This window comes from Chiloscyllium punctatum, chromosome 4 (genome assembly GCF_047496795.1).
Source record: "Chiloscyllium punctatum isolate Juve2018m chromosome 4, sChiPun1.3, whole genome shotgun sequence".
NCBI classification, from domain to species: domain Eukaryota; kingdom Metazoa; phylum Chordata; class Chondrichthyes; order Orectolobiformes; family Hemiscylliidae; genus Chiloscyllium; species Chiloscyllium punctatum.
Genome location: NC_092742.1, coordinates 103,172,447 through 103,185,670, shown reverse-complemented (window position 1 = coordinate 103,185,670; position 13,224 = coordinate 103,172,447). Strand labels below are relative to the sequence as shown.

The 13,224-nt window shown below is 42.4% G+C and overlaps 1 protein-coding gene across 11 annotated transcripts in view; it reads left to right on the top strand.

The window, feature by feature from the left end:
* Positions 1 to 13,224, top strand: part of ptgr2 (prostaglandin reductase 2) — a 49,979-nt gene that overhangs the window by 33,807 nt on the left and 2,948 nt on the right. For 9 of the 11 annotated variants that reach the window (XR_011960525.1, XM_072569450.1, XM_072569456.1 and 6 more), the window contains one exon: positions 8,042 to 8,421. Coding sequence is in view for 8 of the 11 variants with exons in the window: in XM_072569450.1 (XP_072425551.1) it covers positions 8,042 to 8,109 (68 nt within the window). In the remaining 3 variants the exon portion in view is untranslated. Of the gene's footprint in view, positions 1 to 8,041; positions 8,422 to 9,014; positions 9,110 to 13,224 lie in introns of those variants that run through there. The other 2 variants (XR_011960524.1, XR_011960523.1) reach the window with 2 other exon arrangements.

Genomic DNA, 13,224 nt, shown 5'->3' with positions numbered 1-13,224 from the left:
ATCAGCTAAGTTACTGTTCAGAATTTAAACTTTGTTCTGTACATCCCAAATATGCATGCATGTGAGGAAGTGACCAAGTTGATAGATGAAGGAAGAGCTGTAGATGGACTTTAGTAAGGCGTTTGATAAGGTTCCCCATGGTAAACTAATGGAGAAAGTGAAGTCACATGGTGTGGGTGGCACGATGGCACAGTGGTTAGCACTGCTGCCACACTGCGCCAAAGACCCGGGTTCAATTCCCGCCTCAGGTGACTGACTGTGTGGAGTTTGCACATTCTCCCCGTGTCTGCGTGGGTTTCCTCCGGGTGCTCCGGTTTCCTCCCACAGTCCAAAAATGTGCAGGTTAGGTGAATTGGCCATGTTAAATTGCCCAAAGTGTTAGGGGAATGGGTCTGGGTGGGTTGCGCTTCGGCGGTTCGGTGTGGACTTGTTGGGCCACAGGGCCTGTTTCCACACTGTAAGTGTGTGCAGGGTGTTCTAGCTGGGTGGATAAAGAACTGGTTGAGCAACAGGAGACAGTAGTAGTTGAAGGGAGTTTCTCGAAATCGAGAAAAGTGACCAGTGGTGTTCCACAAGGATTCAGTGCTGGGGCAACTATTTGTGATGTCCATAAATGATCTGGGAGAGGGCACTGTTGGTATGATCAGCAAGTTTGCAGATGACACAAAGATTGGTGGAGTAGCAGAAAGCATAGGGGACTGTCAAAGAATACAGGAAAATATAGATAGACTGGAGAGTTGGGTGGAGAAGTAGCAGATGGAGTTTAATCCAGGCAAATGTGAGGGGATGCATTTTGAGAAGTCTAATTCTAGAGCAAATTGTACATTAAACGGAGGAGCCTTGGGAAAAGTTGATGAGCAGAGAGATCTGGGAGTTCGGGTCCATTGTACCCTGAAGGTTGCTGCACGAGTGGATAGAGTGGTCAAGAAGGCAAATAGTACGCTTGTCTTCATCGGACGGGGTATTGAGTATAAGGGCTGGCAGGTCACGTTAAAATTGTACAAGACATTGGTTTGGCCACATTTAGAATACAGTGTACAGGTTTGGTCGCCACATTACCAAAAGGGTGTGGACACTTTGGAGAGGGTACAGAGAAGGTTGCGAGGATGTTGCTTGGGATGGAAGGTGCTAGCTGTGAAGAGAGGTTGAGTAGGTTAGGATTGTTTTCATTACAAAAAAGGAGAGGGGGGTTGAAAATGTGTTGCTGGAAAAGCGCAGCAGGTCAGGCAGCATCCAAGGAACAGGAGAATCGATGTTTCGGGCATAAGCCCTTCTTTAGGAAAGGAAAGAGAGTGAGGGGGGACCTGATAGCGGGTAGATAGACATAAGCTTTTTTCCCAAGGTGGAGGATTCAATACAGTGAGGTCACATTTTCAAAGCGGGAGGTGAAAAGTTTAAGGGGGATACACGTGGCAAGTCCTTTACACAGAGGGTGGTAAGTGTCTGGAACGTGTTGCCAGCAGAGGTAGTAGAGGCAGGCATGGTAGATTCATTTAAGGGGTGTCAGATAGATGCACGAGTAGGTGGGGAGCAGAGGGATACAGATGCTTAGGGATTGGGCGATAGGTTTAGACAGTGGATTTGGATTGGCTCAGGCTTGGAGGTCCAAAGGGCCTATTCCAGGGCTGTAAATTTCCTTTTGTTCTTTATTTACTCGGCAGTCAACTCTTACCAAGATAATCTGAAGTTTAAAAAGGTGTGAACTCCCAGTACAATTGACTTTCAGTCATTGAGATCACGATGCTGACAATGAGCTGTCAAAACAGTGTGTGTGTGTGGTGTGTTTTTTGAGGGGGGTGGGCATCATTTAAACTGAAGTTTGTTTTAAAGAAAGTGAGTTTGATTGAAGTCTTAGAACGGAAGTAGCAGTTCAGATGTTTCTGATCTCTGGAGCTTTTCTCCGGTTCCCTGAAGGTCATGTATAGAGATGGAACTTGCAGCTGTTAGCTTCTTGGAGATCTTTCTCTTCTCCTGACACCTATTGGTGTGGACTGGAAAACACAGCAACTGTAGTCCAGAGGTTGTTGCTAGGAAACCTTTAATAACGAGCCTCTTTCACCAATTTGTTTAACAATTAATAGAAAAAAAACCCTTGTCTGTTTCAAAATCTTTGTCTTGCTATCTATCCACAAAGTCTATTTCTAAACAGTAAGTAAATCACGTTTAAAAACCCTTTTTTAAATCAGAATGTTCAAAAAGTTCCATATCCCACATCCTCCATTCTTTAAATAAAACTGTGTATTCTCACCAACAGAGATGGTGTATTTTTCAAGATTTCTCTCTTTGGGTTATAATAATCCACTACTCTGAAAATAATCATATAGCTTCACAAAGTCAATCTGAAATGGGAGCAGGAGTAGATCATTTGGCCCTCCAGACTGTTGTAGCATCTATCAAGAACATTACTGATCTCCCATCTCAACTCCACCTTTCTGCACAACTAAAGTTGCTTGACAAGGGTAGATGTTGAGAAGATGTTTCCAGTAGTGGGCGAATCTCAAACTAGGGAACATAGTACATTCATTTAAAACTGAGATGGAACGGAATTTCTTCTGAGGGTAGTGAATGTTTGGAAATCTCTACCTCCAGAGAGTTGTGGAGGCCAGATCAATGAAACTGTTTAAAAGTAGATGGATTTTTTGATGGCTATGAGCTGGCATGATAGAGGAGGTGAGGCCCAAGGCAGATCATCCATGATCTTATTGAATGGTGGGGCTGGCCTGAGGGATTGAACGGTCTATACCCTGCTCCCACATTCTGATATGTTGATCCAGCTTTCCCTGAAATGTGTCTGTATTTTGTGTTCTCCCTGTGATAGCGAATTCCACATTCTGCACAGTTATGGTAGTAAGGAGTCAACCAGTTAGATTGAGATGAGAAGAAATTTCTTCAGTGGCAGGACTGTGAGTCTTTTGAACCCACTCATACCCTAGTGGGTTGTGAATGCTCAATCATTTGAGAATAATTCAAGACTGAAATTGATATGTTTTGGGGACAAAGTTCATTCTAGAACTGTAGATGGAGTTTAATTTAGGTAGATGTGAGGTGCTTCACTTTGGAAAGGAAAATCAGGGCAGGGCTTAATGGTAAGGTCCTGGGGAGTGTCGCTGAACAAAGAGACCTTGGAGTGCAGGTTCACAGCTCCTTGAAAGTAGAGTCACAGGTAATTAGGAAAGTGAAGAAGGCGTTTGGTATGCTTGCGTTTATTGGTCAGTGCATTGAGTATAGGAGTTGGGAGGTCATGTTGAGGCTGTACAGTACTTTGGTCAGGCCATGTTTGGTATATTGTGTGCGATTCTGGTCTCTTTCCTATCAAAAGGACATTGTGAAACTTGAAAGATTTAAAAGGATGTTGCCAGTGTTGGAGGATCTGAGCAATAGGGAGAGGCTGAGTGGGGGGGAGGGGGCTCTTTTCCCTGGAGTGTTGGAGGCTGAGGGGTGACCTTTATAGAGGTTTATATAATCATGAGGGACATGGATAGGGTAAATAGACAAAGTCTTTTCCCTGGGGTGTGGGAGTTCAGAACTAGAGGGCATAGGTTTTGGGTGGGGTGGGGGGGAGATATAAAAAGGACTTGAGGGTAATGTTTTTCACACAGAGGGTGGTGCATGTATGGAATGAGCTCCCAGAGGAAGTGGTGGAGGCTGGTACAATTACAGCATTTAAAAATCATCTGGGTGGGTATATGAATAGGAAGAGTTTGGAGGGATATGGACCAAGTGCTGATAAATGGGACTAGATATATTTAGGAATGTGTTCAGCATGGACAATCTGGACCAAAGGGCTTGTTTTTATGTTGTATACCTCTATGACCAGTGAACACAGTCTGAGAATTAGGGCCAGATCATTCAGGAGAGACGTCAGGAAGCACTTCAACATAGAAAGGGTGGTAAAGGTTTGGAACTCTCTTCCACAAATGGCAGTGGCTGCAGGATTAGTTGTTAATTTTAAATTTGTGATAGATTAGTGTTAAGTAAATGTATTAAGGAATGTGGGCCAACGGTAGGGAGGTAAATGATGGTCAGCCATGATCTCATTGAATGGAGGAACAGAGTTGAGGTGCTGAATGGCCTACCCCATTCCTATATACTCTAGGTGTACCCTCACCAACACACTATACAGTTGTGACATGTCTTCCATGTTTTTAAACTCTAACCCCCTAGCAATAAAGGTCAAAGTCCATTTGGCTTCTTAATTCCTTGATGCATTAATTTGTTTCAGGCACAAGAATGCTCTGATCCTTTTGCATTGTACTTTTTTTTTGGTGTCTCTTCATTTAAATAATAGTCTACCTTTTGATACTTCCCAGCTGAGGTACATGACCTACATTCAACGCCATCTGCCATGTTTTAGCCCACTCACTCAACCTGTCTATATCCCTTTACAGATTCAAAGAGTCATACAGCAGGGAAACAGATCCTTCAGTCCAACTTGGCCATGCTGATCATCTTCCCAAAGTATATAGTCCCACTTGCCTGTGTTTGGCCTATATTCCTCCAAACCTTTCCTCTCCATGTACTTATCCAAATGCCTTGCAAACATTGTGTACCTGCATCCAGCACTATCTCTGGCAGTTCATTTCATACATGAACCACTCTCTAAGAAGTAAAATTGTTCCTCATGTCCCCTTTTTAAATCTTTCTCCTCTCACTTCAAAAATATATGTTCTTAGTTTTGAACTTGCCCAACTTTGGGAAAAGACCTTTGTTATTCACCTTATCTATGTCCCTTGTGGTTTTACAAAACCTCCATAAGGTCATCCCTCAATCTCCTATGTTGCAGTGAAAAAAAGTTCCAGCCTATTTTTATAACTTGTTCTGTACAACCTCAACATGACATCCCACCTCCTACACTCAAAAGGTCTGAGCAATGAAGGCAAGTGTGCTAAACGCCTTCTTAACTACCCTGTCTACCTGTGATGCAAAACTAAAGAATTATATACTTGGGCTCCTATATCTCTGCATTCCACAACACTACTTAAAACCCTACCATTAATGTTTTACCAAAATGCAACACCTTACATTGATCCAAATTAAACTCCATCTGCCGCTCCTCAGCCCACTAACCCAATTGGTCATCACCTTCACTGTCCACCAGTTTTGGTGTCATCTGCAAATTTACCAACCATGCCTACGAAAAGCTCAAATCAAATCGTTTATATAAATGGCAAACAAAAGCAGAGCCAGTACCGATCCCTATGGAACATTACTGGTTACAAACCTCCAGTACAACAACCCTCCGCCACCACCTATTGTCGTGCCAATTTTGTATCTGATTGACAAGCTCACCTTGTATCCCATGTGTTCTAATTTTATTAATTAGTCTACTGTGCGGGACCTTATCGAAGGCTTTAGTAAAGTCCAAGTAAACAGCATCTACTGTTCTGCTCTGCTCTCCACAATCTTTTTGACTACTTCCTCAAAAACTCAATCAACTTTGATACATTATTTCCCTCGCACAAAACTATGCTGATGATCCCTAATCGCTCCCTGCCTAATCACAAATGCATGTCAATCCTATCTTTCAGAATCACCTCTAACAACTTATAGATCATCTAACATTGGTGGTGGATAAGGCTTCTGTAAGGCTCCTCCTTACGGACTCCCTTAAATAAACACACATTAGCCATTCATTCAGCACCTCACCTGTGGTCATAGATGGGACAAATATTTCTGCTCGGGGCCCTGCAATTTCCTCCCTAACTTCCCACATCATCATGGATCAGGTCCTGGAGATTTATCCACCTTATGTTTTCTAAGACCTCTAACACTTCCTCTTCTGTAATGTGAACTGTTTTAAAAACATCAGTATTTATTTCCCTGAGTTCTCTAGCCTTCACTTAGGGTCTAGGAATGTACAGCACAGAAACAGACCCTTCAGTCTAACTCTTCCATGCCGACCAGATATCCTAAATTAATCTAGTTCCATTTGCCAGCACGTGGCCCATGTCCCAATAAACCCTTCCTATTCATATACCCATCCAGATGCCTTTTAAATATTGTAATTGTACCAGCGTCCACCATTTCCTCAAGTAGCTTATTCCATACACATACCACCCTCTACATGAAAAAGTTGCCTGCTTAGGTCCCTTTTAAATTTCTCTCACCCTAAACCCTTTAGTTCTGGACTCTCCCACTCCAGGGAAAAGACTTTGTCTATTTATGCTAAACATGTCCCTCATGATTTTATAAACCTCTATAAGGTCCCCCTCAGCCTCCGATGCTCCAGGGAAAACAGCCCCAGCCTATTCAGCCTCTCCCGATAGCTCAAACCCTCCAACCCTGGCAACATCCTTGTAAACCTTTTCTGAAGCCTTTCAAATTTCACAACATTCTTCCTGTAGAAGGAGACCAGAAGTGCACATAATATTTAAAAAGTGGTCTAACCAATGTCCTGTACAGCCGCAACATGACCTCACAAAATATTCATTTAATATCTCTGTTCTGAGATTCAATACAAATATGACCTCATTAATGTTCAAGGGGGTCCTACTCTCTCTCTCTCTCTCTTTAGTTGCTCTCTTACTCTTAATGTACTTGCAGAATCTCTTTGGATTATCATTAAGGTCTGCCAAAGTAATCTCCTATCCCCTCTTTGGCTTTTAACTTCCCATGTAAGAATGTCCCTACACACTTTATACTCTTCAAGAGATTCATTCAATCTCAGTTGTCTAGATTTTTTTTTATTCTTGACTAGAAGATCAATATCTTCATTCATTCATTGTTCCCTAATCTTACCAGTTTTACCTTTTTTATTCTAACAGGAACATAATACCTCTGCATTCTCATTCACACTTCTCAAAGCCTCCCACCTGTCAGTCATTCGTTTACCCGCAAACAGTCTACTCCAAACAATTCTTTTAAAATTCTTGTCACATACCATTAAAATTTGTTTTACTTCAATTAAGAGCTTTAACTTTAATGGAAGGCTCATCCTAATAATAGAATTATGATCACTAGTCCCAGAGTGTTCCCCTACTAACAGTTCCGTCACTTGCCTGCTTCATTTCCCAAGAGAAGGTCAACATTTGCTCCTCCTCTGGTAGGAACATTTACATATTGATAAAAACTTTGTTGAACACATTTAACAAATTCCTCCCCATTCAAACCTTCAACACTATGTAGTTCCATCAATGTTTGGAAAATTAAAATTGCCTAATTCCTTATGTCTTTATCACAACATGCCTTCCTATCTATATTTGTATCATCAGTAAATGTGAATACATTATACTCTGCTCCTTATCCAAGTTCATTAATACAGATGAAAAATGCTTGCAGCCCAAGGATTGATCCACTAGTTATGACTTTCCAACCTGAAAAAGACCCATTAATCCTGACTCTTGGTCTTCTGTGCGTAAGCCAATCATCAATCCATGTTAATATGGATTCAGAGGCTTAGTCAATGCTTCTCTCTGGGTCATGCACGTGGACAAAGAATTGACAAACTGAAGGAGTCTAGTCAGTCCACTGTGCCTGTTCCAGCTACTCTAAAGAACTAACAAATTAGTCTAACTTTGCCCATTCCATGCAATTATGTAGTTTATTTTCCTTTCACTTGAACCTTGAAAATTATTTTTGAATCTCTTTTAGCAGCACATTCCAGATCACAAAAATTTAATATCAAAAAATATTCTCATCTTCCCTCTGGCTCTTTTGCCAATTGGTTTCAAACTGTGTCCTGTGTTTGCTGAGTCTGCTGGCAGAGGAAACACTTTCTCTGGGCTTATCCCTTGTAATAGTAACTGCGCCTCTCAAACTTCCTCTTAATCTTCTCTGGCATACGGACAACATTACCAGTTTCTTCAGTCTCTTTAGAGACTTATCCCTGGGACCAAGTCAAATTACACAGAAAATCTGGTGCCCTAAAATATGATTCTATTGCAAAAGCTGTATCAGGTGTGAGATGGAGCCTGTACTAAAACAAGAGCATTGTTGGTCTTGTTTGCAATGAGTCAGTGAGGATATCCGCTCTTGGGGATAGCTCACCTATCTTCTCCAAACTCTTTATAATTGTGTAAAACTCTCAATTCTTCTCTTGCAGCTGCCTTTGAGTCCATGATGAAAGGAGGAAACATCGGGAAACAGATTGTCCTGGTCTCTGATGGGTAATAAGTGTACAGTCACCCTGAGGGATCCAGCACCTGACATGTTGAAGGACACCAACAACTTTTGTTGCAATTGTGGTTGGCAATGCCACGTTGGCCTGATTTCTAATGAAATGGAGGTACTGACGCTTTCTCTCTGCTTTGCTTTGTCTCCGAGTTTCTCCTTGCCAGCTATTCAATGATGCAGTTTGGGTTAGGTACAGCCTACATTTCTCTGGCCTGCACCATCATTGTGCCCTACCTGCTGTTTGCATCAACACTGTAGAAATCTAGTTCACACCAAAATAAAACTCTTGTAAATGGTTCCATTATTCCATGTTGGAGTGATAATACAAGTCATTCTGTTAAAACGTGTGTTTCATCAACACAAATTCACTGTAACACGATTGACCGATTGGGAACACTGTTTCTACAGCACAAACTTTAAAAACCATTAGTACATGGATAACAAAGATTTAAAAGGATATGGACCAAGTGCAGGGAAATGGGGGTTAGCGTGGACAGACATTTTGGTCAGCATGGACCAGCTTGGGCCAAAGGGCTTGTCTCTGTGCTGTAGGATTCTGTGGATTAGAGTGCCAACATTTTAAGCGCTGTATCTAGAGCACGATTTTTCTGTAACACTGGGTTGCACAAGAACGCAACCATCTCATTTAAAGAACTATCAATATTTTGCAAATTTGAAATCGAGCAGTCAGGCTTTCGTAAAAGAAGTGCTGCCTGTTTTGTGGAACTTTGTTGGACTGTGTGACAGTGAGAATTACTTGAGATGACACGTTGTTTCTGGGACCATTGGTTTGGTCAGTGTAGAGAGAAGAACCTTTTTGGTTTCTGGAATGTTATCTGTTACAAATGACAGTTGTTTCTTCCAAGCAACACAATGAGCTTTATTTTTATATTCATTTGCAGAATGAGGGGTGTTCCTGTCTAGACAGCATTTATTGTCCATTTCTAATTGCTAGAGGGCAATTCAGAGTCAACCACATTGCTGTGGGCCTGACCAGGTAAGGATGGCAGTTTCCTTCCCTAATGGACTTCAAGTGAACCAGATGGGATTTTCTGATAATTGACCGTGAATTCATGGTCATCATTAGACTTATTCCAGTTTTCTTAAAAAAATAAATTCCAATTCTACCACATACCTTGGTGAGATTCAAAGCTGGGTCCCTGAATTAACAATCCAGTGACAATACCACAAGGTCGCTGCCTCCTCTCATTTCTATTATAGCTCTCTCTTCCTGATTTTGACATCAGGAGAGAGAAAGTGAGGACCGCAAATGCTGGAGATCAGTATCGAAGGGTATGGTGCTGGAAAAGCACAGCAGGTCAGGCAGCATCCGAAGAGCAGGAGAAAGGAGGAGAACTTCTTCAAGGTGGGCATCCTTGGAAGAGGCTTCGCAGTATGGTTATAATCAACGAAGAGAAAGTGAGGACTGCAGATGCTGGAGATCCTTAGACACTGATGAGGATATTTTTCTCTGAGAATCAGGTGGTGAGTGGTTTAGAGGGGAGCATGCAGAAGGTGGTGTTCCCATCTATCTTCTACCCTTGTCTTAGATGGAAATGGTAATGGGTTTAGAAGGTGCGGTTGAAGGAACTTCTGTGAAATTCTGCAGTGCATATTACACTTACTGCTGCTCCTGAGTTTAGGGTTGGAGGGAGTGGATATTGACGGTGACAGATGGTGTGCCACTCGAGAAGCCTCCTCATCACTGTCTTAAATGAGTGACTCCTTACTGTGAGATTATGTCCTCTGGTCCTAAACTCTCTCACATGGTGAAACAAACTCTCTATGTTGACCCTGTCAAGACCCCTAAGGATCTTGTTTGTTTTAAAAAGGTCTCTATTTCTAAAGCACGGGTGGCGCAGTGGTTAGCACTGCTGCCTCACAGTTCCAGGGACTCTGGTTCGATTCCAACCTCGGGTGACTGTGTGAAGTCTGTACATACTCCCAGTGTCTGCGTGGGTTTCCTCTGGGTGCTCTGGTTTCTTCCCACAGTCCAAAGATGCGCAGGTCAGGTGAATTGGCCATGCTAAATTGGCCGTAGTGTGAGGTGCATTAGTCAGAAGGAAATGTAGGGAAGTGGATTACTCTTAAGAGGGTCGGTGTGGACTTGGGCCAAATGGCCTATTTCCACACTGTAGGGAATCTAAATTCCAATGAGTACAGACCTAAACTACTCAACCTCTCAAGACATTATTCTCCATACCCAGGGTCAGCCTTGTGAATGTTCTCTGGTCTGTCTCTAATATCAGTATACGTCTCCTCAGATAAGAGGCCCAGAACATCACTATTCCAGCTGTGCTCTGACTAGTGCCTTCTTGTAAAGCCTCCAGACTGGTATACTCTATACCTTTTGAAGTAAAGGCCGACTTTCCATTTACCTTCCCTATAACTTGCTAAACTTTTATACCATCTTTTTGTGATTTCCCCCACAACCCCAGATTGCTCTGTGCTGCAGCTTTTTCAATTAAAATCATATTCAAATAGTTTCTGCTTTAAAACCAAAAAAAATACACTGATTGCAATTAACATGATTTACACAGTTTGCAAGTGCAAACGTTTGGCTTATTTAGTTTTGTAATGGTTACAAACAGTACACAGGCTGATGTCATCCTGGCAGAGAAGGTTGGATATCTGGGAATATTCAGAACTGGATAAAAAGGAAATGTGATACAGAAGGAGCAAATCATCAGAAGCCCTGCTGGAGTATAGGAAGTGCAAGGGGGATCTCACAAAAGCAGTTAGGAGAGGAAAGAGGGGCATGAGAAAACACTAGTGGGCAAGATTTGAGAGAATATTCTACACATTTATCTGGGGGAAGAAAATAACCAGGGAAAGAGTAGAGCCTATTAAGGACCAAGGGGTCAATCAGTGTGTGGAGCCAGAGGACATTGGTAGAGTTAAATGAGTACTTCACATCTGTCTTTACTAGGGAGGGAGAAGGATGTAAGTACAGAATTTGAGAGGATGAACTGTGAAGTTCTTGAGCAGATTGATGTAAGAAGTGAAGAGGTGCTGGGAGATTATGGCAGGTTTAAAACTGGACAAATCTTGAATGAGCAGTATTCTAGGCAGATAAGGAAGGAAATCGCAAGGGCCCTGACCCAAATCTCTATTGTCTCTGGCCACAGGGAAGATGTTAAAGGATTGGAGGACAACTAATGTGGTTCCACTTTACAAGGGCATTAGAGGTTGACCAGGGAACCACAGGCCAGCAAGTCTAACATCAGTGGTGGGGAAAACTATTGGAGAAAATAGTGAAGTAGAAAATTAATCTCCATTTAGAGAGGAAAGGTTTGGTGAAGGATAGTCAGTGAGGCTTTGTCAGAGGAAGACCATGTCAAATAAATCTGGTTGAATTTTTTGAGGAGGTTACTGAGTATGTAGATGAGGCCAGTCCAGTTGATGTAGTTCATATGCATGACAGCAAGGCCCTTGACACGTCCCACAAGAGAGGAAAGAAGCCAAAGGCTCATGGGATTCAGGGTAACCTGGTACGTTAAATCCAAAATTAGCAGAGTGGCAGGAAACAGTGTGGTAGCACAAGGCTGCTTGTGTGACTGGAGCCCTGTGTACAGTTCTGGTCCCCACACAATAGGAAGGATGTGACTGCACTGGAGGGGGTGCAGAGGAGATTGACTAGCATGTTGTCTGGGATGGAGCAGTTTACTCTGAAGAGAGGCTGAATAAACTTGGGTTATTTTCTTTGGAGCAGACAAGGATGAAGGGGGACCTGATGGAAATGCATAAGACTGAGGGACATGGACAGAGTGGTTAGAAAGCAGCTGTTCCCCTTAGTTGAAGGGTCGATAACAAGGGGTTAGTAGTGCAGACTAGATGGACAGAAGGGCCTCCTCTACTCATGAAGCTTAAACTCATGTTCCATATTTGGTCAATAGGCCACTTTTTTGCCCTTTTCAGATTGTCATCGATTCCTTGATGACTTCCATGGATCTGCTGCAGTAGCACTTTCTAATCTGCTTCAGGATAACAACACTGTTTCCTTTGTCCAAATACACTTTGGGCTATCACTTAATCTCTGTACTCCTAATATACTCAACTAGTGTGTAGCTGATGGTTCTCTCCATCCTTTCATCAGTACTTCCAGCCTCTTGTCATAGCATATTGTTCATTCTCATTCATCAATATCTTCACCTTTCACATGTAGACTGCTGCTCTCAGTAGCATGTTTTCCATCTAGTTCCTGGTTTGTATGTCATTGTTAAATAATACCTCTGAAAGTGCAGTATCATTCTTTGGAGCTGATAAATGGTGTAAGATGTTTTTAAGTGGTCTGTGGTCTTAGTCTTCCATCACTTTCTTTCACTCCCAAACAGGTATTGATTAACATCTTCACAAACAAAGGCAGTAGCCAAAGCCTTTTTGGAATCTATGCATAGCATTGCTCAGTGTTTGTTAGTGTGCTGGACATAAATACTGGACAACTGGATATTCTTGATCTATATAATCCCATACATTAGGATTGTTCCATGTCCTGTCTCATTGGCATCCTACTGCAGGATATCTTAATCATTGAATTATTACAGTGAAGAAGGCGGCCATTCAGCTCATCGTACCTATACTGGCTCAATTGTCTAGTCCAGCTCTATTACCTGGTATAATATCCTGCCTTTTCCCTATATCCCTTTCTATTCAAATAATCATTGGGAGATTGTGTGGAGTTTGCACATTCTCCCGTGTCTGCGTGGGTTTCCTCTGGGTTCTCCCGTTTCCTCCCACAATCCCAAAGATGTGTAGGTCAGGTGAATTGGCCATGCTAAATTGCCCGTAGTGTTAGGTGTATTAGTCAGGGGTAAAGAGAGGGTAAGGGAATGGATCTGGGTAGGTTACTCTTCAGAGGGTCAGTGGGGACTTGTTGGGCTGAAAGGCCTGTTTCCATACTGTAGGGATTCTAATTTACTCTAATGCCCTCTTGAATGCCACAATTGAACCTGTCTCCACCATATTCTACACACTAACTACTTGCTGTGTGAAAAGGATTGTTCTCACATCATCCATGCTTTACTTACACAGTACTGTACATTTTTAACCCACATTCTTGTTTCTTTTACAAGCGAGAATAGCTTCCTCTTAACTACAGCGTCCAGCCTGTTC